The 26,396-nt window shown below is 47.5% G+C and overlaps 2 protein-coding genes across 17 annotated transcripts in view; one reads left to right on the top strand and one right to left on the bottom strand.

The window, feature by feature from the left end:
- The window catches only part of GGACT (gamma-glutamylamine cyclotransferase), a 58,335-nt gene extending 50,482 nt beyond the window's left edge, over nucleotides 1-7,853 (top strand). For 2 of the 6 annotated variants that reach the window (XM_025364079.1, XM_025364077.1), the window contains exon 3: nucleotides 6,811-7,622. In XM_025364079.1, coding sequence (XP_025219864.1) covers nucleotides 6,821-7,282 — 462 coding nt within the window. In that variant the 5' untranslated portion in view covers nucleotides 6,811-6,820 and the 3' untranslated portion in view covers nucleotides 7,283-7,622. Of the gene's footprint in view, nucleotides 1-5,242; nucleotides 6,136-6,810 lie in introns of those variants that run through there. The other 4 variants (XM_025364082.1, XM_025364078.1, XM_025364081.1 and 1 more) reach the window with 4 other exon arrangements.
- A 1,111-nt stretch (nucleotides 7,854-8,964) lies between these two features.
- The window catches only part of PCCA (propionyl-CoA carboxylase subunit alpha), a 436,358-nt gene continuing 418,926 nt past the window's right edge, over nucleotides 8,965-26,396 (bottom strand). For 8 of the 11 annotated variants that reach the window (XM_025364064.1, XM_025364065.1, XM_025364069.1 and 5 more), the window contains 3 exons: nucleotides 23,562-23,702; nucleotides 11,630-11,707; nucleotides 8,967-9,296 (listed from right to left, as the gene is read on the bottom strand). In XM_025364064.1, the coding sequence (XP_025219849.1) occupies nucleotides 9,228-9,296; nucleotides 11,630-11,707; nucleotides 23,562-23,702 (288 nt within the window). In that variant the 3' untranslated portion in view covers nucleotides 8,967-9,227. Of the gene's footprint in view, nucleotides 9,297-11,629; nucleotides 11,708-12,040; nucleotides 12,089-23,561; nucleotides 23,703-26,396 lie in introns of all 11 variants that reach the window. The other 3 variants (XM_025364063.1, XM_025364068.1, XM_025364070.1) reach the window with 3 other exon arrangements.

Genomic DNA, 26,396 nt, shown 5'->3' with positions numbered 1-26,396 from the left:
AGCTGGAGCAATCAGGCAAGAAAAAGAAATTTAAAAGGCATCCAAATCGGAGGTAAGAAGTAAAATTAACTCCGTTTGTAAACAATATGGTCCTGTATAGAAAACGTAAAAATTCCACCTTAGAACTTTTAGAACTAATAAGCAAATTCAGCAAAGTTGCAGGAGACAAAATTCATACAAATAATTATTGCATTTTTATATACTTAATAAGCAATCTGAAAAGACAAACTATTCCATTTACAATAGCATCAAAAAGAATAAAATACTTAGGAATAAACTTAACCAAGCAGGCAAGATGTGTGCACTGAAAAGTACAACACATTTCTGAAAGCAATTAAGGAGGACACATAGAAATGGAAAGACATCCCATATTCATGGATTAGAAGGCAATATTGTTAAGATGTCAATACTACCTAAAGTGATCTACAGATTAATGTAATCCTTTAATGCAGAAAGAGGAAAACCCAATCCAAAAATTTATATGGAAATATCAAAGGACCTTAAATAGACAGTGTGGTCTTGAACAGTGTTGGAGGTCTCATACTTCCTGACTTCAAAACTTACCGTAAAGTTACAGTAATCAAAATAGCATGGAACAGCAATTCCTCCTCATCTGTGGTTTTGCTTTCCATGGTTATTGTTTAATGGGTACAAAGTTTCAGTTTCGCAAGATGAAAAGGTGCTGGAGACCTTTTTCACAACTCAAATATACTTTACTGAACACTTAAAATAGTTATGATAAATTTTATGTGTATTTTATCACAATTTTTAAAACTCCACAAATTAAAAAAGAAGAAATAGAAGGATTTGGTTTATCAGATAAAATTTAAAACAAGTAGGGAACAAAAGCATAGGGAAGTGTAGGGTCCTTTGCAAACCATCTCTGCCATTGCAGAGCCTGAGTTCTACACCATACTTGACAGGGTCACCTCCCCTGGGCCTTGGGGTCAGTGCAAGTGACAGAGCCAGAAAGGCTCTTGGAGTCCAGCAGGCCTAGGTTCAGTTCCTGCTGCGGCCTCTCACCAGCTCCGGGCCAGAGCCCTCATCTTAGTTTCTTCATCTGTTAAATGAAGATAATACCACCTACTTTATCGAGTTGACAGCATTAAATAAACTGAGATGACACAAGCTACTTAGTGCGGGACCCAGTACAACCAGGTAACCTCGGCCGTGCGGTAAGCAAGGTCCCAGAAGTCCTTGCTGGGAATTAGCCCTCTTGAGAAACACCATCCTCCAAGACACTCTTCTCCTACCTCTCTCCTAAGCCTGCTTGTCCACTCTTGGATGAAATATTTTTCTTCCTTTGCAGTTGAATCCCTGGAATAGTGAAAACAGTGGCCATTGCGTGTCAAGCACCTGCTCTGTCCTAGCATCTTACAACTCTATTCTGAAGTCAGTGCTTCTTCCATAGGACTGCTCTCACTTCTTTCCATTTTGCAAGTTCTGAGCCTGGCGGCAGTCTCCCTGCCCGAGTGGATGGTGCTGCCCCCTCTTACTGAGGGAGCGGTTTCTGAGGGAGAGCGCCTGTGCTGTGCAGCTGTCTCCCACAAGGCGCCCTTTGACAAGTCTGTTTTCTGTCTCCCCTCAATGACACTGTGCCCGCACGGCTGCATTGTTCCCTGCATGGCTGCATTAGGCTTTCCTTTTCCTGCGAGTGCTGCCTCGTCTTTCCTTCCTCTCGTCTCAGCAGCAGGAAGAGCAAGTCCTTTCTCTGCCTCCCCGCTGCCTGGCTCCTTCAGCTATCACCAGCCATCCGCCCTACCCAGCCCTCACTCTGGTGCCACAATTGCTACTTTCCTGGCTTCTTCACAGGGACCTGACATACCCTTGAGTCTCCTATACCTGAAGGAAACCTCCTCGCCATCCTTCTAAGCAAGCAGTTTCTGTCTTGTCACTTCCTTTTGTTTTTTTTTGTTTTGTTTATTTGAGATGGAGTCTTGCTCTGTCACCCAGGCTGGAGTGCAGTGGCGCGATCTCGGCTCACTGCAAGCTCTGCCTCCTGGGTTCACGCCATTCTCCTGCCTCAGGCTCCCGAGTAGCTGGGACTACAGGTGCCCGCCACCCCGCCCGGCTAATTTTTTTGTATTTTTGGTAGAGACGGGGTTTCACGGTGTTAGCCAGGATGGTCTCGATCTTCTGACCTCGTGATCCACCCGTCTCGGCCTCCCAAAGTGCTGGGATTACAGGCGTGAGCCACCGCGCCCGGCCTGTCTTGTCACTTCCTTTCTGGCTCACGTCAAGTCTCGCAAAGAGGAAGGGGCTAGGGCTGGCAGTACAGCAAGAGAGAAGACAGGGAGGACAGGCTCTGTGTCCAGCTTCCTCCTAAATGCTACTCAAACGACTGACAAGGACAGCGGAGGAAAGCCAGTGACATGCTTCTGGAAGATGGAAAACAGAAGTGAGTGACAGCTGACTTAGCCTGGAGACACCCAAAACTTAAGCTCCTGCACAGTGAGAGGCTGACAAGCAGTCAGCTGAGCAGTGTCTGCAACGCTGGAGGAGTCCAGAACCGAACCGCAGGCCACAGAGGCAAGAACAGGCCAAGACAGGGAAAGGCTGGGAGTGTGCACAAGGTGCAGGAGACGCCACTGCCTCCCCTCACACCTGGCAGAGGACGGTGGGTTCCTTTCTGGAGAGCTTGACAAGAACACCTCCATGCTGGGGACATGGGCCTGAGTGGTGGTGAGGTGGCACCCTGAAAACGAGCATTGAGGGAAAGCCTGCAGAGCTCCCAGCGCCTCTCCCCAGAACCCCGTGTGAGGCCTGCCACTTTACAGAGCTCAGCCTCACTTCCAAAGAGTGGCTCAGCTTTTCCAGCCAAGATCACATGTGAAGAAAATCTCTTGAAACACAGACACCAAAACAGAGGAAAGAGGGAGTTGGGAGAAATGGAGGCAGTGAAGGGAAGGAAGAAAACGTAAAAAAAAAAAAAAAAAAGTATTGAGCCTGTGAATGAACAAGAAGTTGAAAAATATATATATATTAGAAATAAATATGATGGCAAAAAAAATTTTAATAGAACAAATGGAAGATAAAGCAGAATATAAAGACCTGGAGGAAAGGAGTAAATATAAGAGCACTGGAGGCTGAAGTCAGGACCTCCACCACAGGAATATTGGGAGAGCCAGAAAGAGAACAAAGAGGAAGGAGGGGGAAGAAAATGCCCCTGCAATCCAGGATAAGGAGCATTCAGATGGAAATTCCAGCACAATCAATGAAAACAGAGTCTACATCATCAGAAAATTGTAAGAGCCTCCAGGGAAGACCTCGAGTCACACACAGGGGACCTGGATCACAGCACACTTGACTTCTCTTCTGCAAGAACTTGGAAAGTTAGAAGACAATGAAGAAATGTCTTTAAAGTTCTGAGGGAAATGATTTCTAGAATCCTCTACCCAGCCACGTTATTACCCAAAAGTGGGAGGGAATACACTTCAGCAAACTGCAACTGTCAGCCCAGCCCGAGGATGGGACAGGAATGAGGGTGGCCTGGATGGCAGCAACAGAGAGCCCAGACTAGCACTGGGCAGGGAGGACCTTCCAGCAGATGGTCAGGACGCAGGTTCTGACCACACTCTCAGAAAATGTGAGGCTGAATTACAATCCTAGAAACCTAAGCAAAATGCAAAACGAAAAACCAAATTTGAAGCAATTTTGAATTTCAAGAAAAACAAAAAGTTGTCTAAGAAAGGAAATGTAATCAAAGTACACTCTGTGTCTCATCTGAGAGCCATGTTTGCATGGTTCTAATGCCAAAATAGATCTGGGTCTGGCCCAAAACTGTGATGAGTCTGTTGGGAGGATGGCGGGATGTGGTAGGAGAGCCAAAGGTCAGGCTTCTACATTGATGGCAGCAGCAGCACATGCTACATGTCAACAGACCACACAGGACCATGTGTGCTGGTAACCCACTGCGGTCTCCGAGGCAGGCTGCTGCTGTGACTTCAGTTTACAGTTGAGGAAGCTGAGGCACAGAGAGGTTATATGATCTGCCTAAAGTCACACAGTTAAAGTCTGTGCTTTAGAACCACTATGCTTACCCACTGTTTGAGTAGAAAAGCAAGATATGATTTAAGACATCAAGAAGTAGCAGTGTAAGTAACAATACGGAGAGAAATGCCAAACACAACAGTTAAAAGCCTTAAAAGTGTTGCCTCTGGGGAGTGGAAAGGGGTAAGAAATTTCATTTTTCTTATAAAGCGATCTATTGACATGGACACATACCATTTTGAAAAACTGGATCAGGGAAAGCCAGGCAGGCAACTGGCTGTGGAGAGCTAGTCTGCAGTGTGCCTATGGCCCTGCCGGGCTGGCTGGTCCTAGATCGCTACCAGCCTGGGACTTGGCTTCCTCACCTGCAGGCGCTGGACTGAACGATTTCCAAGTTCTCTTCTGGCTCTTCACGTTCCAGCAACAAACAAGGCCAGTGATTGAGAGAACATGTGTGCCGTAACGACAACCAGACAGAGTGATGCGACAGACTAAGTAGGCCCTGCCTACTACTCCTGCCCCTCCAGGTCAGGCGCTGGCGGGGGCAGGAGCCACCCGGATGAGGGGAGAGAGGGTGCAGGAGTTGAGGTGGGAGAGTTGAGTCTGCAGCACGAGATTAACAAGGACCCTCTGGGTGGTGCACTGGGGACAGACCCCAGGGGAACAAAGAAGACGGGGAGGCAGGCAGGCACTGGGGGAGGAGAACAGGGTGGGAGACGTGGCAGGAAAGTGCTGATGAGTCTCGCTGGGGGCTGCTGGGATGTAGGTGAGGGGAGGGATCTGAGTCCTTCCAAATGCTGAGTCCCCAAGGCAGCTGCACAGCGGGGTCCAGACCGTCATTGCCCCCCAGGTGCTCGTCTTTTGGGATGGCAGCCGCTTCCATCCAGTGCCCTCTCCAGACACCAGCGCTGCTCTCAGCCGGTGCCTTTTGTCATTTTCTCGTACACCCCCACTCACTTTCCCCAGCAGCTGAGTCCTGGCAATTTCAGGCCTGAGCACTTGCCTCTTCTCTACCCTCAGCACCGTCCTACCCCAGGCTCTCCTTAATTCATCTCAACTTTCCTATCCCAGCATGTCCCCAGGTCTAATCTGTGTCCCCACCCTGGCTAGGGTGTCCCAGGACTATCACATTGCCAGGCCCACAGGGCACACATATCTGGCTAGCCTCGTGTTTTTCCCACGGCCACACCTTTCCTAGGGCAATGTGCCTGAAATCTGGGGAACACTGATGTCACACAGGCTGGTGACAGAACCAAGAGGCAGCAGACATGCCTCTTGAGCAAAACTAAGGCCTAGAGCCCCCCAGAGCAGCTCTTGTTTGCTGAGAAGAAAACAAGTCCCATGAGTTCAGTGTGACTTCTTCAGGGTCTACTTGTCCACAATTGGTGGCAAATGCCAGTGTCCAGGGCCATTTCTGGCGGGTCACGAGCCACTGCTGGTACCTGGACAGCTGCATTTCTTGTCTTCCTGCACCTGCAGTCCCGTCTGCAAAGCCCATCTCAAGGAGTCGCCTCACAGGCTGACACCTCATGGCAGGGGCACACAGGGCAACGGAGGGAGGGGCCGGGAAGAGCAGCCCCCACCCCTGTAATACTCATTTCCATTTTTGTTTGAGTCACTTTCAGGCAAATCACTTCTGTCCTTATGTAACAGTCTGTGGCCCAGACCCAGGCAAGTAGTAAATATTTACCTTCACGCTGGAGCCAAGATCGCTGCGGGGAGTCCCACGAAGCACCACTGCCCTCTAAGACCTTGGAAAGGGAAACAGCAGAAGGTGTGGGTGCGGGTGCTGGAGCTCCGCTGAGTCACACGGCCAGCACCCGAGTGGGAACTCAGAGCTGAAACCTGGGTTCTCACAGCAGCTGGATAACAGGTGTTTACAAAAGTGTATGTATTTTTTTGGCTTATTTCTAATTTTAATAGTTATTGGCAATTTTCAAAGTCCTTTAAGAAACATTGAAAATTGCTCAAGAAAATGGCAGTTCTGCAGGGCTCAGGTAGCAGGGCAGGCTGTTGAGACAGGTTTGACAGACTGTCCTAATAAAAGGAGTGCCTTTTCCCAGAACAGCAGCTCTCGAGGGCGGCCACCTCGCCTGGAACCTCCGCAACTTCCGCACCCACCGCACAAGGGCTGAGAACAGTGAGGTAGGGGCTGTGCTGGGCTCAAGAACAGGGGCAGTTGCTCACCTGGACAGGGTGTGTCTGGGAGGCCCGTGCTAGGACCGGGACAGGGCGTCTTCTGGCCTTGAGCTGCTACGATGGGGGTAGGGGTTGGGAGGGGAGGCTGGTGCCCTCGGAGTTGGGGAGGCTCCGCCGTCAGCAGGTCAGGACTGTGTTCCTGGGAGGAGGTGGCCTGTGCAGGCGAGGCAGGGTTGCCGCTGCAGGGCTGAGGAGTATCAGTCCATCCAGGTGGCGCGGGGAGGCTTAAGGGCGCGGTCCTCCTGCCTAGAACGCAGGTGTCCTGTCTGCTACAGACACATCAAGGAAGTCGCCAATGTGTGCCCCTTTCTCTAGCCTAGGGATTGGCAAACGACACCATGTCCACAGGTTAGAGCCGACCTGGTGCCCGTTTGTGAACAGCCCACAAGCTAGGAATGGCTTTGACATGTTTAAATGGCCGAAAGTCAAAATATCTCATCGTGTGTGAACACTGTAGGCCATTCTCACCTGCGTGGGAAAGTAACGCCTTATCTGAGCACAGCCAGGCCCATTCACGTGGTACGGGCTGTGACCCGCAGAGGGGAGCGGCCCCAGTGCAGGCTCTCAGGGCGGGAGCCGGGGCCCCAGGTGCTGACCTGTGGCTTCCCTTCTCCCCCGCAGCTCTGCCCGGATGGCCCTCGTCTTCCTGTACGGCACCTTGAAGCGGGGTCAGCCCAACCACAGGGTCCTGTGGGACGGCGCCCACGGCTCCGCAGCCTTTCGGGCGCGCGGCCGCACGCTGGACCCCTACCCGCTGGTGATCGCGGGGGAGCACAACATCCCGTGGCTGCTGCACCTGCCTGGCTCGGGGCGCCGCGTGGAGGGTGAGGTCTACACGGTAGATGAGCGGATGCTGCGCTTCCTGGACGACTTCGAGAGTTGCCCGGCCCTGTACCAGCGCACGGTGTTGCGGGTACAGCTGCTGGAGGAGGGGGCCCCGGGCGCGGAGGAGCCGCCGGCGCCCACTACGGTGCAGTGCTTCGTGTACAGCAGGGCCACCTTCCCGCCGGAGTGGGCCCAGCTCCCGCACTACGACAGCTACGACTCCGAGGGGCCGCACGGGCTGCGCTACAACCCCAGGGAGAACAGATGAGGGGGGCAGGCAGGGTGGGCCTACGCCTGAGAGCCTTGGGGCTCCAAGATGTGCCCAGCCCATGCTGGGTGAAGGCCGAAGCAGAACAGGGCCTTTTCCAAGGAATCAGCGGGAGAAGGAACCAATCTTTCACTGGCAGCTGATTTTACAAATAATGTTGACACACAAATAGCAAGGTAGTTCCCTCCCATCTTTCCACCTGGTAGGAAAAATTCAGGATTTTAATACCCCTAAATGACATTTAGAGAACTCATGTTATGCCTAATTCTTCTGCTCTTCTTCCTTGTGTTTTTTGTTTGCTCAGCTTTGAGCTCAAGATAATATTTAGGATCAATGTAAAGACTTGGTGTTGCAGCTAGATTTTAGCAGCCCTATTACACTGATTCTGGCCTGTAGCCCCTGAGAAAAGCTGATTTCACACGGCTGGGTAGAATTTGTAAAGAAGGTCCACAGGGCAAGCATGCTGTATATCAGAGTGCGTACAGCACCATTCTTCATAATTTTCAGATCAAGCTTCATAGCAGATATTAAAGATTATTTAAATTTGAAGTTGATGTTTTGGGAAATCAAATATAAAAGTGTTGGTACTGTGTTTGACCACCACTTCTTTGGTATACTTACTTGGTAGAAGGTTCTCTACATTCTGATCTAGCAAAATAATGAACACCCACTTGCCGGTAGACACAGCTGAGCGTCCAGACTTCAAGTGCAAGTTTATCTCAGCCCAGATCTCAGCAGCCAGGCCCGGTCCCTGCCCCCTGAAGGGAGAGCATTTGGGGGTGGTCCTTTCAGAGAAGAGCCAACGCATTAGTAATTTGTTCTTTAGGCCTGACAGAAGCTTAGCTTCCAAATACAAACAGCACTTAAAATAATTTTAGCAAGGCACGAAGTACCAATTACTACCCACCTCCATCTGATAATAATTGTCAGCATCGATTCAACTCGATGCACGGCTCTTTGCTTCTGCTTCCCAGCAAAGTCTGAAATGTATTCCAAGAATTTCAGAACCAAATGAAAATGCAGCTGCTGTGATCCTTAGTAACCTCGTTCTCTGTTGGGAGAGCTCACTTACTCTTCAACTTAATGGTAGACTGTGATTGCTAACTGCATCTGGCACAAAAACATGATCATTATTTTTAGCTTCTTTTGCTTAATTGGAAACTTGCTTCACAAAAAACACAAAAAGGCTAGGAGGGGTCTCAGCTGATGAGTTCATGGCAGCCCTGTGCTTGACGGGGTGGGTGACGCAGCCCAAGCTTCCTGCGACTGCCCTGGCTTGTGCAACGGGGAAGGGACCAGGCAGCGCGCTCATCCTCAAAGTAGTGCAGACAGCACCCCCGGCCAACATGGAAGCTTCAAGGTGACCTCCAGGAAGGTGACCTCCAGGCGGTCAGCCATCAACACTACACCCACATAGAGACACAGCAGGAAAGGGATTGCCAAAATCTGCATTTGCAGTCTCCCATCCTTAGGAAGTTAGGAAAATCAACACCAGGATTGAGGGCCTCACTTCCAGAAGTAAGGCAATAAGATGAAAAAATGGCAAGTGCTAATTTAATAAAGCAAGGCAAATAACTGACATTTATATCCGTCTTTTAAAAGGATCACAAAGAAATGCTGGTAGTCTACTGGCAGAGGCTGTCGCCTATGTGTACACTGTCTTCAAAGAAAGGGCAAACTAATATTTAGACAAATGCTCAGTTTGATTGATTTAATTTTGATACTAGGAAATCTCACAGAAGTACAAATCATATGTACAAGTATTTATATCTGAAAATTTCCATTGGTGATTTTTTGGCAGATATTGGTCTTGACTCTGGAATAAATGACGACGTAAACGTAGCTGCACAGGGGTGTTCCTGTAAAATGCTTGAATCAATTGTGTGTGAAAGCATCACACAAATGGCTGATTAAATTGGGTGATGACTGAAAGGCTATAAATCCTTCATTCCAGCTCCACGAGCAGATCCCCTTCTCCAACTGTGTCTCCAGCTTGACAGTGCACAGATTTCACCTTGAATTTTAAAAAATGCAGGGGGAGGGGAGAGTAAGAATTAGTAACCAGAACCAGGAGGCAGCAGGCTCCTAATCCATTTCTAGAAATGCACAGTCCTGCAGGCCCAGCAGCACAGGCACACGCCACCCCACCGGAGCCCAGCTAAGGGACCCTGGTGAACAGGGGGGCGCCATGGTGGCTGTGGCTCACCCCTCCCTCTCCCGTCTCCTCTGTCCTCGGCACCCTCACAGTGGCTGGTCTGAGGGCTGCTCTCCGGGGCACTTGTGCACTCTGGCTCCTCGCGCTGGGCACCCTCAGGTCTAGGCGGGCTCTTCACTGCCTGGTGAGTTATAACCCCTAGCCTCCCTCTCTATGGTTTCAGGTTGTGGAAATGTTCTCTGAGAATTAAGGGAACATTTAGTGTAAAAGAAAAAAGGAACAACACACACGACAGATCAGCCGCTGAGTAAGAGGAGGACCTCCCTAGCCTGGGCGGCACCTTCCTTCTGAAGGGAAATGGAGTCCTTGGCACGTGGGGCTGTGCGGTCGTCCTTTCCGGCACCATGGGTGTGTGGAACTGTGCCTTTTTGTCCTACCGGTTTCAGTCAATCTTTATCAAGTTTTGCTTTCCCAAATTTGGGTTCCGACTTAAAATTAGCAAGGAGGGGGTTAAGGTGGGGAAGAGACAGTCATTTGACTTCTTGGAGGCTCTTGCTTGGGCCTGAAAACGAACAATGGGCTAGAACTAATCGGCCACTGCAGACGCTACTTGGACTGAAGAGGCTGCTTTCCACGATGCTCCTGCCTCCATTTAGCAGCCCTACTAGAGGACGCAGCGTTAGTGATGCTGTGACGACCAGAGTAGAGAATCTGTTTCCTTTGTGAACTTTTTCTCTGGGAGGAAAAGTGGCCTCGCAGGTAGGAACCAGGGCCTGCTGCTTTGCACAGGGGCTTCGGGCCACTTCTGCTCTTCCTGGCTGGATTGGAACTGAGAGGCCTGGGGATGGGGAGAGGTGAACAGAATGCACAAGGCGGCTCCAAGCAGGAGGGCCGAGGGAGACCTAGGCCACGAGGACAGGAAACCCACTAACGCATGGCACCACGCCCCTTCAGGGAACTGAGGCCAAGTTCATTTCTGCATTAGCACCTCAGACCCGCAGCACAGGGCCCTTGGCATGCGGTGGACACACGTTCTCGGTCCCCCACAACTAGGCCAAGTTCTCATCACAATGGATGTCATGACGCTAGGGCAGCACAAATGTTAAATCCCAAAGAACGGATACAAATTTTTATACGAACAGAAACCAACATTTTCTTGTTCACTTTTTAAAAAAAGTAATTTAGAAAGAATTCCTTAAAATACCAAATCATGCCATTCTACTCTCCATGCCCCACCAACACAGGGCAGCCGTCCACACCCCTCCAGACTGGCTGGCTGGGCTCAGGAGCCCCTGGCATCCACCTGGGCCTCTGTTCTCCCAGCCGGGACCAGGCATGACATCCCCGCTGCCCCTTCTCTGAGAATCCGTTTCATTGCCTTCTGCAGTGACAGACCATGAGACAGAGGTTGTGTCTCTCTCTGATGCAAACCTGGTTATGAACTGATGGATCTCTCTTTGCACCTGATGTCCCCAAGGCACGGCCACATGCAAAACACGGCCAGCCTTGCGCTTCCGATCATGCTCCACCATGAGACACTTCCAAACCAGAACAGCCCTCAGAAAGGGACCCTTTACCCACTAACGGCATCTTTTTAGTCTTTTTAGTCACAGGAAGAATAATGAAGTTATTGCTTAAAAGGACTTTTCTGTTTTCTTCAAGAAAAAAAAATACACTTGAGTTTCACTATTAATGAATTTCAGTACTAATAGATATTCTTTTTTTCTCCCTAAATAATTAAGTCCCACATGTACATGGGGTTTCGGCTCCTCTTGATCTGCAACTGAATTGTTCTCTTTGTAGAGAAATTGTCTTGAAGAGTTACATTAATTTTTGCAATCTGTAAAACCGTTTCCTGCTGTGTCACCTAAGTCTCAGATAACTAACTGCCTCCAAGACAGATGTAAACATTAAAAATTAAAGACCCCTTAATTTGAAAGACATTAAGGTGAAGAACAATTGTTCTCTGACTACCTGAACATAATGCACAGAGTTTTTTGGAAGGCACGCTCTCCACGAGGCAGGGAGGCATCAGGGCAGAAAGGCAAAAGCTCCCAATCCTAATGTCCTCTGTAGGAGCGAGAGGGAGAGGGTGCCTCTGTGGCCCTTTCCAGCCAAACCACCCACGATTCAAAGGTGGGTGTTCCTCCATCACAAGGCCAGCCTGGGCTGATGGGGACTTGGGGACTTACCGTGCCAGTTTTCCCAGCTGTCATACTATTCTGCATTTTCATGGCTTCAATCACACAAATTTCTTGACCTTCTGCTACCTGGAAACAAATTTTAAAAAGGGCCAAAGTTTTAAAAGCATTCTAATTTTGCAATAACGCTTAGGAATGAAGCCATTAAGAAATTCTGTGTCAAATGCCCCAAAATATGTGCCTATGAACAGCAGCAACAATCTCTAATTAGTTTCCTATTCCGAGCTCATCTTTAGGAACAGTAAAGAAACACCATTCTCTCTCTCATAAAGTCCTTGTTGGAAAAAAAATCCCTGGCCCTGGAGAACTGGGGGTCCTGGCTGTGGGGCCTACCCTGGGGATCTCTGAGTCTGGCTCTGCCACTAACAGAGCTGCTGGGAAATGGGAATGTTTTCCACTTGCCTGAAATGTCCAGAATAGGCAAATCTCTACAGACAGACTCAAGGTTGCCTGGGGTTGAAGAGGGAAGGGGAGTCACTGCTGAAGGGTACAGGGTTTCTTTCGAGATAAAAAGTGTTCCAAAATTGATTGTGGTGACAGCTACAGAAGTCTGAATTGACTGAAACCACTGAATTGTACATTTTAACATCTCAGTATAGCTGTTACCCCCCCAAAAAAAAAAAAAAAAAAGCCCCACCAAATACACACATTTCTGTCTACAGTCCCGGGGAGCTGGGAACAGCTCAGGCCTGGCGCCATGAGGACCACTGGTCCCATCCTCTGCAAGACACAGCGGGTACCCACGAGTACCCACAACGAGGCACAAGGCAGCTTCCGGAAAGCCCCTCCCGACACGGGAATGCCTTCCAGAGCTATACGCTCTCCACGCTAGGAAACTGGGAGCGCCCACGGGCCCTTGCTCAGACTGCGTTCAGAGCTTGCCTTTCATTCTGCGGGGAAGCCAGGCTGAGCTGGGTGTAAGCCCACTGGGGTTAAGCCCAAGGCTTCCCTGCAGGAGTTAGCTGCAGCTGAAAACCATGCTGTGCGCTCACTCCGCTCTGCCTAGATGGGTCAGCATCCTGAGCCGGCCAGGTTTTTCTTCTGCTTTTGTGAAAAAGGGCCTCCCAGTCTTTGAAACGGGCAAGTCCAAGTTCCTAGGGCAATGGCTATGTGGGATGGGTAGGTGTCCTGGCATGGGGCTCCTGGCCCTTCACACCACTGTGGCCGTATTCATCCAATGCCGCAGAAGCGCCTAGAGAATGTTCTTTCCTGAAATCCCCAGATGATCTCCAAGTCCCCCTCTGGGCCCCCCGTATGGCACAAGCTGTCCTGCTGGCACTCTGGAGCGCCCGAGCCCGATGTACTCTTTTCCTCTGCTGTTCAGGTGGTGGGCTGCTTTTTCCTGGCACAGAAATATAGGAAGAGAGACGATGCCAAGGCTTCGGCGCTGGCATGGAGGAGACACCGCGCTGAGGAGCTGGGCCTGGAAGCACTGCCCGCGCTGTCCTTTTTGATTCATTTTCACCTGGCATCTGCATTCCAGGGAGAGCAAAGAGTCGGCCTCGAAGGCTGTTTGCAGGGCACAGGAGGGGCGGCGCAGAGACAATGCAGTCGCTCCCTCCAGTCGGCATTTTAGAGCCTTTTTTCTCTCTTCAAAGGCAGGCAGAGACCAGGGAAGCCAGGAGCAAGTCCGGTTCACTGCAGCGCACCTGCCAGCCAGCTCCACACAGGGGACCCTGGAAGCTTGGCTGTGTCCTCTTAGAAGCTGGACTCACTGCGATCGACTCTGACCCAGGACTGAGCACTCAGGCAACAGGACTGGGGGCTCTCTGGGAAATGGATCCGAGACTCAACAGAACATAGTAGAAATGCCATCCAAAAATGAGGAATCCACCCTCCCGCTCTGGGCACCGTGCTCTCTCCAGGTGGAGGAGCTCCCTGGGGACTGCATGCCGGCCTCCCACACACCCACCCAGCCCTTCCTCTGCAGGCATCTGAGGGCCCAGGACTGGCCAGAGCCCCGTCCCCCCGCCATGCACACTGGCTTCACATGGGTGGCACAGCCCCTGCCCTCTCTGCCAGCAGGTGTGCCTTTCTGCCACTCGTCCCCTCCCATCCCATTGCTCAGAATCTGCGGGCCAGACAGGCAGACAGCTCCTGCTTCTGTTTTACCGGATCTTCAAGTGAGCGAGTTAGCAACTAAACTGCAAATATGAAGAAATGCGGCCTGGGGATTTCCAAAGGTCACGCCAGGGGCAAAGGCCAATCTGACCCCGTTACAGCTCTGCTCTGGGCTCTGCCAGGGACTGGGAGCAAGCGGGTGGTGGACAGGAGCTTAAGGGGCTCTGCTGTGGCTGCCACTGACCATCTTTCTGACTGGCTCTGTGCTTCTAATGTGGGCAGTTTGCAAAGAGGTAACGCACAGGTAACCCCAAGTGCTGGGTCCCCAATTGTTCATCAGAATAAAACCTCGGATTTAGCCTGAGACAATCAGGAAAAGCGGGGAGGCCTGAAATTCAAACAGTCCTTCCCTCTGATTGTGAGAGTCCGGCAATTCAATTCAAAGGACTTTAGAGAAAGCGTGTCCCCACTGAAGCGATCCCACCTTCTGCCCCATCCAAGCACAGCACCGAATCATAGAATTAGATCCTCCCTGCTCCATCCACCTTTCACTCCGGTTTCCCTCCCTAGCTCCTCTCACGGTGCCTACTAGTCTACTTAGATTATTTAGCTCTATCTAATCTATCATCTGTTTTAGAGAATCTCGGTCTGTCACCCAGGCTGGAGTGCAGTGGCACGATCTCAGCTCACTGCAACCTCCACCTCCCAGGTTCAAGCGATTCTCCTGCCTCAGCCTCCTGAGTAGCTGGAATTATAGGCGTGCACCACCACACCCAGCTAATTTTTGTATTTTTAGTACAGATAGGGTATCACCACTTTGGCCAGGCTGGTCTCAAACTCCTGACCTCAAGTGATCCGCCCACATTGGCCTCCCAAAGTGCTGGGGTTACAGATGTGAGCCACTGTGCCCGGCCTAGATTATTTAGCTGTAAATGAAAAACTAAGTAACAAACTTCTCTATTAACTTTGCACCATCTGTTTTGGAGACCATTTTCACTAATTCATCCCTAAGAGATGGTGCTTAAAAACTTCCTTGATGCCCTACAAAATAGTGAGATACATCTTGTTCAACAGAATCATGTTCTACCCCAACACACACACACACACACACACACACACACACACACACACGTGAACTTAATTGAATTTCGACTTGTTTCATCCTTTGGAAAAAATCGAGCTGGAGAACCAAATATGGTACAAACCAAATGTCAAAGAATATTGCAATGGAAACACAAACTACACCTGCCCCAGTCTGTGGGAAGAGGCTGGCACTCGAGGTGTGCTCCAGGGATGGGTGAGCATCGAGCTGGGCTCCTTCCAGCAATAGCAAAATGCTCTCACTCGGCTCCTGGGAGCAGGGGCTCTCACCCTAGGGCTTTGGAGCCCTGCTCCCAGCCGCGCTGGCTCTTGCAGAATGTGCCGCACACCGCAGGGTACACGCAGCGCACACCAGGGAGCTGGGCAGTGGGCCCAATGGAAGCAACACCTTCCGGATGGCCCGGGGTGCCTGGGAAGCCAGGCAGTAACTGGGTGCACAGAGAGGGCCCTCCAACGTGCTCTCTCTCCGACGCCCCCGGGTGCGGGGCCCGTTCCTGCAGGATGTGTGCGCACACTTCTCCAACAGTTTTGTGAATCATCTGATCAAGACTTAATGATTGTGACAGGATGTCTCCAGTGTTGGGCTTACAAAATGGTCACAAGCCTCGCAAGTCTTTTTGATGAACCTAGTGGGCCTGATGTATTTCCCCACTCCCTGTCTAATTGGTGTAAAGTTTGGAGGCCTCGATCCTGTATCTTTCATCCAGCTTACTGCGTCCTCTCCTTTGACACGAGGTCAAGGTTCACATTCGCATCCGATTATCAGAGCGGCACTCATTAAGCGGGAGTCGGCCTTGCCCCAAACGAGGCTTGAGAGAAACCTCGGCCCATTTACTCAGCAGATTTTCGCCTGTCGCGGGGGCCCGAGTGTCGCCAGCCTTGCTCTGTGCTGAAGAGCTGCAGACACCTCCAGCTGATGATGAGTTGTGAGTGATGGGAATCAAATCCCGTAAAGCCAGCTGCTTGCCATGGTCGGCAAAATGACTCTAATGGATATAGGCTGCCAATTTTCCAGTTTTACTGGCAAGTCTTCCAAGGGTAATTAAGGGAAGTTATAAATGATATGGAAATCTCTCAAGTTCCATTTATTTTCAGAGGACTCTTTCCCCAGAGACTTTTATCTTCAAGCTTATAGTATGCTTTGTTGTGCTAATGATTTAAACCACTTCTTATTTCTGATTAAAGCCCCCAATATCCTTCTACCAAGTTCTCTTCACTCCTTCCACAAAGATTAAAAGACAGAGAACCTTCTCCCGCACATGCCCCCTTCTCAGAAAACATGCTAAGACGGGGACACATTTGGCAACGCGTATCATTCAAACTGCAAACTGCCATGACCACTAAGAACGCTCAAAGAAAGTGCAGGAAGAAAAAGAGAAGAGAAAGGGGGAAAAAAGACCACCAAACATAAAAGGAAGCCCCCACAAGCACAGACTTGAAAGCGGTGCTCAATACCAGATATCCATCAGAAGGTGGTGTAGCTCACTAATGTCATTTGATTTGGAATAAAAGCATGAAAATGATGGCAAAGGCCTAAAATTGGAGATGTAAGGGATGACTGCACAGTATTCCATTTCTCAATTTCATCCTTCAGAGCCACAAAATGGGGGTGATACAGTGAGTGGATGAGATTTACAGTAACAGCTGTGGTCTCCCACACAAGGGAGGCCCTTCTAATGGGCTGAGGTCTGTTTGGAACAGACGGGGAGTAACAAAACAAGGTTCCCTATTAAGAGTGTGCAGTTGTATTTCTGATAAAGAAAATGACGAGGGAGTCAGGTCTCCTTTAAGACAGCCTCACCCTCTTTTTGTTGCCCAAGCCCAGGGCTGTTTTAAATGCGTTATCGTTGAAATAGAGGCCAGGGGACGTACACAGCATCGAGTCCCCCCGCCCCCCAGGAAGCCCACTCTCCAGCAACTGTAAGGAATGCGGAGGAAGCGGTGCCAGTGGCATATGGCTTTCCACTGTGCTAAACATTCACACAAAAGACAGGTTCATCAGTCATTGCAGTGTCTGGATAAAAAATTAGCTCCTGATGGATGGTATTTTGAGCTTACCTGCTGCTAGTACATTACCAGAGAAACACAGGTTTTGAAACCCACATGACATTAGAAACTGCAGACCATGAAATACGACACGTGCAGGAGCACACAGTGTACGCCAGATTATACAAAATAATAAATAAGCTATTTAAACCCTCTGCCTAAAATTGGGCCCGCTGCAAGGAACCCTGGGTCACTTCTACGCAGGCCAATTAATGCACAGCATCTGCTGTACAGAAGCAGGGCATGAAGCACTTCCGAATGATTTCGGCAATTAAAAGAAAACTGTTTCCTGCCTGTTCAGACAGCAACTGTTTCAATGCAAGAGTGAGCACCGAATCACTGTGTGCAGCTGAAAAATTAAGTCCCCTTTTTGGGGAAGAAGGGTGGGTGGGAGGAAGAATTTTTATGGAAAAAAGAGGATTCTTTTGTTGTTCTATGTTCTGTGTTTTTCTGCCAAATTAGACAGAAGGCTTGGAGGGCTTACCAGCCCGCTGCAGTTCCCACTTCTGCAGTACCGGGCCACGGGAAAAACACGATCAATATCAGCCCTGCTGACTGCGCCACAAACGTGAAAATCCCTCCATTTGATTGGTAAAGGCTGCTCTACTTGAACACAGGTGCCTGAATGCCACACATTTTAAGGCCCTTAGATCTGAAGAAAGATTGAGTTAACAGTCACAAGAAAAGGCATCTCACATTGAGTGAAAAGGCACTGCTTGCATCTGATTATATTAATAGCAACTTCCTCTGAGACGATAAGACAGGCTGGCAAATATCCCGTGATATTTCCTGAAGAAACGTGTATTCACATCCCAACATCTTCATGTAAAGCGAGGTGGGGAGGCGGCCACGGGAGACTGCAGTATTTGAGCAAGGATGGAATCATCATCAAAATACAAAGAGAGACCAGGCGGCAGGAGACGTGCGCCCAGCCCTTTCTCTGAAGGCTCCTTTAATGGCCCATGCACGAGCGGCCTCACTCTGGAGGGCGCGGGAACCCAGGGGCCACCCGTTCAGCCCCGATGCTGGCTTGGGACTTCAGGCACACATGCCGTCTGCCTGGTGCTCCCCTTGTCTCTCGAGTGGGGCTCCCCAGAACTGGGCAGCACTTGAGGGGCTAAGGGCAAGGGTAAAGACTTGTGGCCAATATAAAACAAGTCCAGTTTCTTTCAGAATTTCTTAAAATGAAGAAAAATATGACTCTCCCTACTGCCCTCTAAGTTAGCTCAAAATCAGAGCCAAAGCCTGTCGTTACACAGAGAACTAGTGAAAACTGATGTCATTGACAACACCTTGGAAATTAGCTGGGGTCCTCTGCCTTTGTAAAGCAAGCTACTGGAAAGGCTCTGTGAAAGAATGATTGTTTTGTAAACTTTTATTTTTATTAAAAGAGTGAGGAAAAGATAGTTTAAATCTTGGTAAGGCCGAGAATGGTCACTTACAAAAAGGTTGAAAACAAAGACAACACACCTTCTACTCCCAAGCAGGTCACTCCTGAAACATAGGGTCGCACGCCAAGCTTGGAGAAGACTCCGACGACATTGAATAGACTGCCCTGCGTAAACATGTTTTATTTTACATGGATAATTGAGCACATTAAACTGTCAAAATCCCCACATTGTTACCTCCAACAAAAACCAACTCTTCACCTTTAAAAATAAACGTTATCTGGAAAAGATTAAAAGGCCAAATCCTGGGGGCGTCGTTCCCTCTGAAGAAGACAGGACAGGAATCGGGTGGAGGAGCTTGCTGCGGGGGAAGTTCATTTTATGTGTAATGTTTCGTTGTCAAATAAAACTTGAAACACGTGGAAATGGTGAACAGCGGGCACAGGAGTGCTTGTTGGATTCTTCTCTGTAATTTTCTGCATGTTTGCAGCATTTCATCATTTTAAAGTTTTAAAATGTTAACGAAAGCATGGATCTCTGTGTGCGTGCTGTGAGATACAATCTGAGGTTTGGGTGAAAACTGGCATCCTGTCGAACTGCTTGAATAACCATTGCTATAAAATGTATAAATGTGGCCGGGCGCGGTGGCTCAAGCCTGTAATCCCAGCACTTTGGGAGGCCGAGACGGGCGGATCACAAGGTCAGGAGATCGAGACCATCCTGGCTAACATGGTGAAACCCCGTCTCTACTAAAAAAAATACAAAAATCTAGCCGGGCGAGGTGGCGGGCACCTGTAGTCCCAGCTACTCGGGAGGCTGAGGCAGGAGAATGGCGTAAACCCAGGAGGCGGAGCTTGCAGTGAGCTGAGATCCAGCCACTGCACTCCAGCCTGGGCCACAGAGCGAGACTCCGTCTCAAAAAAATAAATAAATAAATAAATAAAATAAAATAAAAAATAAAATGTATAAATGTAATTATTACAATTATTTTATGACTGTAAATCGAGGCATCCAGAACCTGGAAAGTCTGTGACGCAGCTAGGCCGGTCCCTCTGCCAGGGAAAGATGCAGCGAGTGAGCCTGGGCTGCATGGGGCACACCAGCGCAACTCGCGCCAGGCAAACGCGCGTCCGGAGCGCCCAGCCCTGCCTTCTCGTTAGGATACTTGAGAAGCTTATGACATTTTCAAACCTTGTTTCTTTAAGAAATAAAAAATAAAAAATAAAGGTATCTCGCCAAGTTTGCCAGTTCTCCATGGTCGGCTATAAGCTCAGTTGCATGAGGCTTAGAGACAAAGGGGAGGTGTGGACATCATACTGAGATGGGATGGGGTGCCTGTCTGTGTCTTGTGGCCCTGACTGCTACCTGCGTGGGAGCCCGCCCTATCAAAGCAGCACGTGCAAGGAGGAAACAGAATCGGGGAGAAGTGTAAGTGGTGTTGCTACAACGCTCACCAGTGTGATGCTCTCACCGGCACACTGTACAGTGGCTGTTTCTTGCCTTTAAGGCGTTCACAGAGGAGCAACCCTAAATGCCTCACTGCCCCGCGGAAGGTCAGTTCCATCACGAGGTGGATCTTCTCAGCTCCACCAAAATATCCCCTAGCTGATATTGAATGGGCTAATTCGCAAGAGAAAGCAGCAACAGGTATTTGATTTCAATCTATTCTTTCACCTGCTTTCACTAATCGTTAAGAAAAAAAGAAATGCAGATGAGTATATAGCCAGCTTACGGTTCGTTCCTCATTTAATTGTTTGGTGTATTAAATGAGTATTTTTGATGCAAATCTGCGATGACCGCAGAATACAAACATTACTTGAAAGGATCTTAACTAAATGCAATATTAAAACGCCTCCTTGGGTGACTATCTTATGGGGTGGTTTTGTTTCTGCTATCAAAAGGCTAACAAAGTGAATGTGCTTATCATGACTTTATACTTCAAAGTGAAAATTATGCAATACATTCAGCAGCTATAAGTCTAATTTACCATATGGAAAAATGTATTCTACCATTCTGAAAATATATCTATTTTTAACATTTCTGTTCAAGAGTATCATAAAGATAGAAGGTTGAAACAGTTGAGTCATGCTACCTTTGATTACAGAAATGCTCCCAGTTTACAACAGTGTTACGTGTCTAAGAAAACAAGTTTGTTTTCAAACTGAAATGAGTTACTGCAGAAGCATTTTCAGAAGGCATATAGAAAGGCACATAAGATTTATTCTATGAGTTGTTTCCTAAATTATATTAGTGATTCCTGACTTTAATCATCCACTGTATTTTCTTATTGATTTGTTTGGTTACCTGCATTTTACTGTGTATTAAGATCCTCTCGCCACGTGTTCAAAAAAACTATTACACAATCATTTCAAATGTGACCTGCCACATCTAATGTTAAACAGTATAGAATAGACACTGAAAAAGTTCTCAGGAACTTTCGCTGTGTGAACCCTACAGAAACCCTTCAAATAAAACACAGCTTCTGTGTTTAGGGCAGGGTGTTTCCAATGAATCAGTTCACAGGCCTTGGCACATCAAGTCCCCCAGGTGGATTCATTACTTCTCAACAGCCATCCCACATCTCTTCTTCCTGAGGTTTTTAAACTGTGTTCAAATTGTTTACTTCACAAAACAGATTTGTTAATTACGATTTATGTGACACTTTTTTTAGAACTTATTGCCAGGCCCACCATTCTAAGATTGGTCAAGTTTTACTTCAGCTAAACAGAAACATGATAGATTACTGGAATTTAAAAAATGAAAAGTAACATTTCAGAGAAAAACAGAATACTTGTAAGGCCCTTAGCTGTTTTTGGGTCCTTATTTTCCTTGAAAATACACTAAGGAGACTGACTCCATTATCTTCCCAGCCATAAAAGGGGAACCTCCTTCGGCTATTGTTAGTGCGGGGGGCGGGGCTCACAACATGCCCCCGCGGTGTTAAAATCATTTAAAACCGCAAAACTTCAACATGACAAGTAGTGTTTTCTCACAATGGCCTCAAGTAAGTGCCGTGCCTCTGGTCCAAGGAAGCTTCTTGTGTTTTAATTACAATAAGCAGAATTTAACTACAGAAGTTCTAAGAGCCGGAGATGAAACTTCTCGGGCTGCACTGGGTTTCGGTATTAGTGGTTTGGGACATTTTTCACAAGCGGTCATTCAAGTGAAAAGACTGTTTCATCAAAACACAATGGCACAGAATATGAAAGGAAGTTCTGCAAGTACCAAAAAAGACAAATAAAAGCAAGTATACACCCCACCTGAGCAGGCCCCGCAAACAGAACTTAGGAGCACGCTGACAGATCCCGAGGTCCTGAGCCTGTTCGCTATGTGTGCCCCTCAGGTACTCTGACTTTAAAGGAATGCATAAAATATTGGCCCCATTGCTCTGCAGTAACGTATTTTTAACAGTTAGTTCTCAAACCATTCTTAATGAGTACACACATTTAATTATTGGTGGGTGTTTTTAATATCTGAGCTACATCAATGAACCGAGGACTGATATCACATTGTTCCCATTTACGAAATGCCTTGCTTTTCTACATTCAATTATCAACCAGGAAATGGAATGTACAAAGGCCAGACCCTTTCTGTATGTGGGAAAAGTCAGATCAGGAGCCAGCAGCTGTTAAGAAACCAGAAGGCTGCGCTCATCTGGCCTTGGGAGTGCCCCGTTTCCTGCCTCTGAGCAGCCTCCTTGAGGGCCGCTGGGCTGATGGGCCAGGGCTGCAGTCTCACCCTCTTGCCCTCCAGGCTTGAGGCAGGAGCGGTCTCCCTCCCTCCACTGCGGTTTGGATTCAGGTGTTAGAAGAGGATTTAAGGAAAACATTTACTTGAAACACACACACACACACACACACACACACATGCACACATGATTTTATAATTAAAGCCACATAATTAGGAGTGACAAGCTCAGGCTGGCAGTATGCAGACTATATGACTTCCAGAAAAAAACTTAAGAAAAATGAAACAAAACAAAACCCTTACATTGTTTACCAACCTACATATCTAGCACTAGAAGATTCCACTGACAGCTCTGATAATGTCATGTGCAAGTGAACAATTCTTTATGTCAAGGCCAAGAGACGATCCTCTGATGACCCTAATTCTGGAGACGGAAGATGCCCTCCCTGAATTTTACACACCACACACACACGTAATTTTTCTTACGGCCTCTCCCAAATCCTTAACCCGTGGGCATTAGACAGTCTTAAAGAGGGCTTTCTTCCAGGAGTCGACGCTTTCAGAGCAGAGCAACGCGCAGCCACGCAGCCTCTCTCACGCCTTTCTGAAAAGGCGGATAGTTCTATTTCTGTATCACCAAGTAAAGCAAACTTTAAGTCGTTTTTCTAACCTCGCATATTAGTTTCAGGGCTGATCATTCGAACAACTAAAACTGATCATGTTTTCTTAATATTCACATTGATGGCAAATATTTTTCTAGAAGCCAATGCCAACTACTGATGTTTTCCTCAGTGTTAAGCGGATATTTTATCTATACTAATTGAGAAATCAGGAGGCATTAAAATGTAAGCCCCAGTGACCTGAGATACAAAATGGAATCACCACCTCATCCATGAGAGACAGGAGACAGTCACGTCTGGCTGCTATTTTCCTGCACGGGAATAAAAATGCGAGTATTTCAGTGTCCCCGGAAACCTTCTGGGTGCCTCCTAAACTGTTTTCTTTTCACTTCCGCTGCTCATCAGTAGAGATTTCTATCCATGTTCTAAGAAAATGTGTGCATCCTACCAATTCATCCGTAGTGGTTACCTCGAGGAAATAATACAGCTTTGATTTGTGCTTTAATGTCACAAGATCAAGATGAAAAACTTCAAACTGTGATGCTACATTTCATTTACCAACTAACGGAAGTGCTCTGGTACTGTACAGATTGCAGAATTCACCTTTCCTCCGCTCTTCCCAGTTAGACATTTGTTCCAAGAAAATCATGCAAAAACTTCCTCATCAGAGTCTTATTCCCTGGCATGACTATCTTCATGGACGCTTTGAGCACAGCATACTAGAGAGTACTTTTAGGGCAAATACTTCCCAAAACACTGCATTTGCAAAATGACAGAATGAATCTGGCCGCCTTTCTGCTCCACTCCCAGATCATTTGGGAGGGGAAGTGCTGAGGGTCCTGGCACAAACCTAATGCAAACGTGAAACAGGTTGACAACACACAAAATCGACTTTGCTGTTTGCTGGAGGTCAGTTAAGAAAGAACTGCAAAGAGCTGAATCGTGCTGTTCCGTTAGCCATCGTTCTGGAGGGGGAAGTCTGAGACCAGCATGTCCTGCAGAGACACACACAGCCCTTACCGTGTCTCCAGGCTTGACAGAGACGGCCACCACCACTCCGGGCATTGGGGAACGCAGAACACTGCTTGTGTCCTCGGTCACTTTTTCCAGCATAAATTTGTTCAATTCTGCGGCGAGTTTGGTTAAGATATTCACCTTGTACTGAAGGGGAAAAATAAAACAAAACTATAAATGAGTTCAAATGAACTTTTCCTCAAAAGTAACATCCATTCTAAATCAATTTTTAGCTTTTAAATTCGAATTACAGTAACATCCTTAAATTCAAATGGTTCTCAATTGCTGTACACATCAAAATATATTTGTTCCTGTCATATATTGTGAGCTAGTTATTTCAGAAATATCTTGAAATAAGGACTATTCCAGTTATTAATATTAATCATTGATAAATATCATCCTATACCTTTAAAAAAAATCTCAAAATGTTATAAAGAAAACTGAGAATTTTACTTGTATTCCTTTCACCGCCTACAAACTTATCCCCATCAAGGAAAATCCCGTGAGCTGGGCAGGCCCCGGGGATGGAGGAGGTGAAGGGTGGACAGGCGCCAGTAGATGGCAGCAGATGGCTGTCGCAGCTTCCCACAGCCCTCCAAGAGCGGCTGCGCTACGTATCAGTAAGTTAAGACAATGGGGTTCAGTGTTCATTTTGGGCAACATAGTATTTGAAATTCCATTTTTTCAGTGACAAAAACTGCTATATTCATGACTAAAAAAGCTGGCTTTTCTTAAAGGCACTACATAGTCTTTCTGATGTAACAAGGTGGTTAGGAAAAGACGCAAGATAATGAGAATGCCTTCTGCACTAAGAGACAATAACATCAAGATGTTATAAACACTGATGGAAAATACACACAGACAAGTATATTCACGGCACCTTCTGTAGGTGGCTCTCAAATAACCGGGCGTATTCAGGGCAGTTCAGTGAAGCAGAACATTTCAAAAAAGAGAATTCCTATCCTGTCCGTGAATAAATCTATGAGCCACAATTTGGTCTATCCAAACAGAAAAATGATAAAATGGTTTGAGGAAGTGTCTCTCGGTGAAATTGGAACCACCACCCGAAGGTTCTGGATCCCTACCAGGTCTGATTTCTCTTGGGTAAGAAAGAAGCAGCAGTGAGACAGCTCCATTTTCTTCAAAAAAAAAAAAAAAAACCAAAAAACAAAAAAAACAACCTGCTGTAACTCAAAGCCTCCTGTGGGCATCATGATGGCAGGGATGCAAAAACAAAATATAATTCCCCCTTTAATTCTGTATGGGGATGGCGGGAATCTGTAAGTGCCTCTTCACAGGGCCTACTGAAAAGGGTGGGGGGAGAGCTTTGATGGCCAAAGTTCCAAGTGGATTTGCGACACTGTGACAGGTTGAATAATAACATCTTTTGCGTGTTTCTTTACTCCTGAGTGTGTGTTTTGCAATCAAGGCATAGAAGCGTCTGCCAGTTTCTGAAGCATATGATCCTTAAGTGAAATTACAGTGCAAATAAAAGCTTTTTGCTCCTATTAAAATTCATCTGAGTCATAAGTGGTGAGGGAAAAAGCGAGGAGAGTGCACGCTGCTGTCAGTCTAACAAACATTCTGGGCAGAGGGACTATTTATCAGTGATGAATTGTACCTCCAAGTCCTTCATTAAATCAATGGGGGAGGGTGTGGAGGGACAGAGGGGACTATAATTGGACCAAATTGCAGTTTTTGTGTCTGTGCTGTCTGCCATAAGGGAAAAAATCCAACATCACTAGAGGCATCAGACTCAACAAAAAAAGTTACTTTTCTAGTTGGTATCGCCCTGAGCTGCGCCTTCTATACGACTGATTTGCAACGTGCCTCGTTCAGTTTTCAGTGTAGCACACAAATCTTTTTTTTTTTTCTTGTTTTGCAGAATTCGACTTCAAAATGTGAAGCCTAAATCCAGGAAAAGTATCTTCATACATTGAGAATATGATTTATACCACATTTCACCACAGTGGATATACTCCAGAACTAAGTTTAGTTATATCACAGATCAGCCTGCATATGAACAAAGTGCTAAGACTGTATTTAGCTTCATTTCTCCCCAGAAATTACAAGATTCTGACTAACACTGGATCCTTTTACTATTTTTATAATTTTCATCTTTCAGATTCCTTTCTCTGTAGGACTCCTGCTTTGCTTGGAAAGAGATGTAAAAGAGTCACAAACTCAATGCCTTCAGATGCAGTCTTTGTTACTGATGAGATGTTCCTTTTCCTTTTGTATTTGTTTATTGTTCTTAAATCTGTTTGGGGGATAAGTGACTTATTGTAATAGCAAGTAAAAATAACAACGGGGTAAACTCCTCCAGAGAGGCCTTGGTGCAAATAGTTGGTTTAGAAATGACCTTTCTGAATATAAAAAGAGAAGGCAGAGAGAGAGTCTCTTTTTAAGATTACCTTTGATGTTGTCCTGACCCCGTGAGTGTACCACACAAACACGCCTTCTTAAAACAACCTCTCAGCTGGCCTGTGCTGTGCCGCACGGGGCGCGTGCCGGGATGGGGCCCAAGCGGGGTGCAGCACATGGGTCCCTCAGAATGAACTGCCTGGTGAGAACCGTAAAAGCTTTTTGATGCCCCAGAAAAGAAGTCATTTAAGAATGTACACCAGGACTTTCCAAGCTGATGATCAAAACTGCTATTTATTGGCGTCTCTGGATTCTTCGGGGGCACAGAGCAGCCAATGTTTTGTGAGACTTCAGGAACGCGCCCCTACCTGGACCGCAGGGTACAAGCTCGGTTTCACCGTGGGCATTTAACTATTCCTCAGCGGTTGTGCGAAACTCCCCTAGAGAGTTTTGATTTTAAGTTTTTGTGGTTGTTTT

This window comes from Theropithecus gelada, chromosome 17, assembly GCF_003255815.1.
Source record: "Theropithecus gelada isolate Dixy chromosome 17, Tgel_1.0, whole genome shotgun sequence".
In the NCBI taxonomy this organism is placed as follows: domain Eukaryota; kingdom Metazoa; phylum Chordata; class Mammalia; order Primates; family Cercopithecidae; genus Theropithecus; species Theropithecus gelada.
This window is presented reverse-complemented; position numbering and strand designations above follow the sequence as displayed.